General features: G+C 30.4%; 1 protein-coding gene across 1 annotated transcript; it reads right to left on the bottom strand.

Moving 5' to 3' along the window:
• Positions 1–278: 278 nt before the first annotated feature.
• Positions 279–906, bottom strand: LOC121114929 (uncharacterized). The gene is made up of 2 exons (XM_040709043.2): positions 803–906; positions 279–733 (listed from the first exon to the last, which is right to left on the bottom strand). Exons 1-2 carry the CDS (start codon positions 839–841, stop codon positions 449–451), a joined length of 324 nt encoding a protein of 107 aa, XP_040564977.1. The 5' UTR covers positions 842–906; the 3' UTR covers positions 279–448.
• Between the last annotated feature and the right edge of the window lie 641 nt (positions 907–1,547).

The following is a 1,547-nucleotide window of genomic DNA, read 5'->3' as shown; positions in this document are numbered from 1 at the left end:
AAAAAGTTGAAATTTTTAAAAGTAATTTGATTTTGTATTACAACAAAATTATACATAGATTCATATTTGTGAAATATAATTTACAGTTTCTTAAAAGTATTGAACTCATAGATAGGATTAAACAATAATCACTGTATTTCTGTCAACCAGAATTTGGTTTGTTGACGAGGCTTTTTATGTTTTAATAGGAGATGAGCAAACTAAAAAAAATATAATATCTGCAGGATGGTGTGACAGTCTGAGGCTTGCTGTTGAAAAAAAAAAGGTGCATGGTGGGAAGAAATATACACCTATCCATATAAATATACAGCTACATTTTGTATTAAATAATATTCTACTTCCAGGAGTTGTATAATTAGGCTGCAAGATGGAGCCACTCTCTTGTTTACAAAACTAATAAAAGTGAACAACACTCATGCCCCACTAGAAGTACATATTCATGCTATATTTAATGATGTCCATAGCCTCCACCATGACCATATCCGCCTCCATGACCACCACCATGTCCTTTGTGGCCATGACCTCCTCCATGTCCATAGCCACCACCATGACCTCCACCATGTCCATGACCACCTCCATGCCCCTTGTGGCCATATCCTCCTCCATGACCACCTCCATGTCCTTTATGATGTCCATATCCAGGCTGTGCAGATCTTTTTTCTATTTCATGATCTTCTTCGTCAAAGTGACCTTTCACTTGATAGATAAAGAGAACAATTGCAAGGATGGAAACCTATGTTTGGAAAAAAGTCGTGATTTTGATTAAAATTCAAGTATTTATCAGTAATTGGATTTGTCTTACAATGAACTTCATTTTGAATATGTATTGGACTGATGCCATGAACAGATGAGTTACAAGTATTTATAGTTACTCCAATGTAAGGAAGTTGATTTGTATTGTTTTTTACACGTTAGTAATTCTTATATGTATATACAATTGTACAATATACATTATTCATGAGTACTGCAAAACATTATCTTTATTTCAATATCTACTGGATAATGTCAATTTTGTTACATTGAATATACCTATGTAATCACAAGATTGAATCAAACAATATATGATTTTCAAAAAGTCGTGAAGTGACTATCTTGCTTTAAAAATTATAAAGGATAAAAAAATTGAGAAAGGTCATGATTTTTTTTATGGTGAAGTACCGTTTGAAGAAATATAATTTCAAATTTTAGTAAAAAATTCCTTCATCAAATCAGCTTAAAAAGATACATATTCATATATCTAATCTAAAAAAATAATATGCATAAAATATATGTTTGAATAAAAACCAACAAAATAAAACAAAACAATAAGACATACACCAATTATCTTACCAATTCGAGCAAACACCAGTAATACAAACTAACCACTAAAAAATTAATGTTCTGTAGTAAAAAAAAATATCCAAATTTGACTCAGAACTAGTTTGTTTCTCCATGATCTTCCTTAAAAGTTTTTGTATCCCCCACACTTTAAAAAAAAAGCCTACTTGAGTTTAATGAACGATATTCAATTATTTTCTAAGATTAAAAAAAAAAACTTAATACAAAGA

This window comes from Lepeophtheirus salmonis, chromosome 3 (genome assembly GCF_016086655.4).
Source record: "Lepeophtheirus salmonis chromosome 3, UVic_Lsal_1.4, whole genome shotgun sequence".
NCBI classification, from domain to species: Eukaryota; Metazoa; Arthropoda; class Copepoda; order Siphonostomatoida; family Caligidae; genus Lepeophtheirus; species Lepeophtheirus salmonis.
Note: the sequence above shows the minus strand (reverse complement) of the source record. Positions and strands in the feature narration are given on the sequence as shown.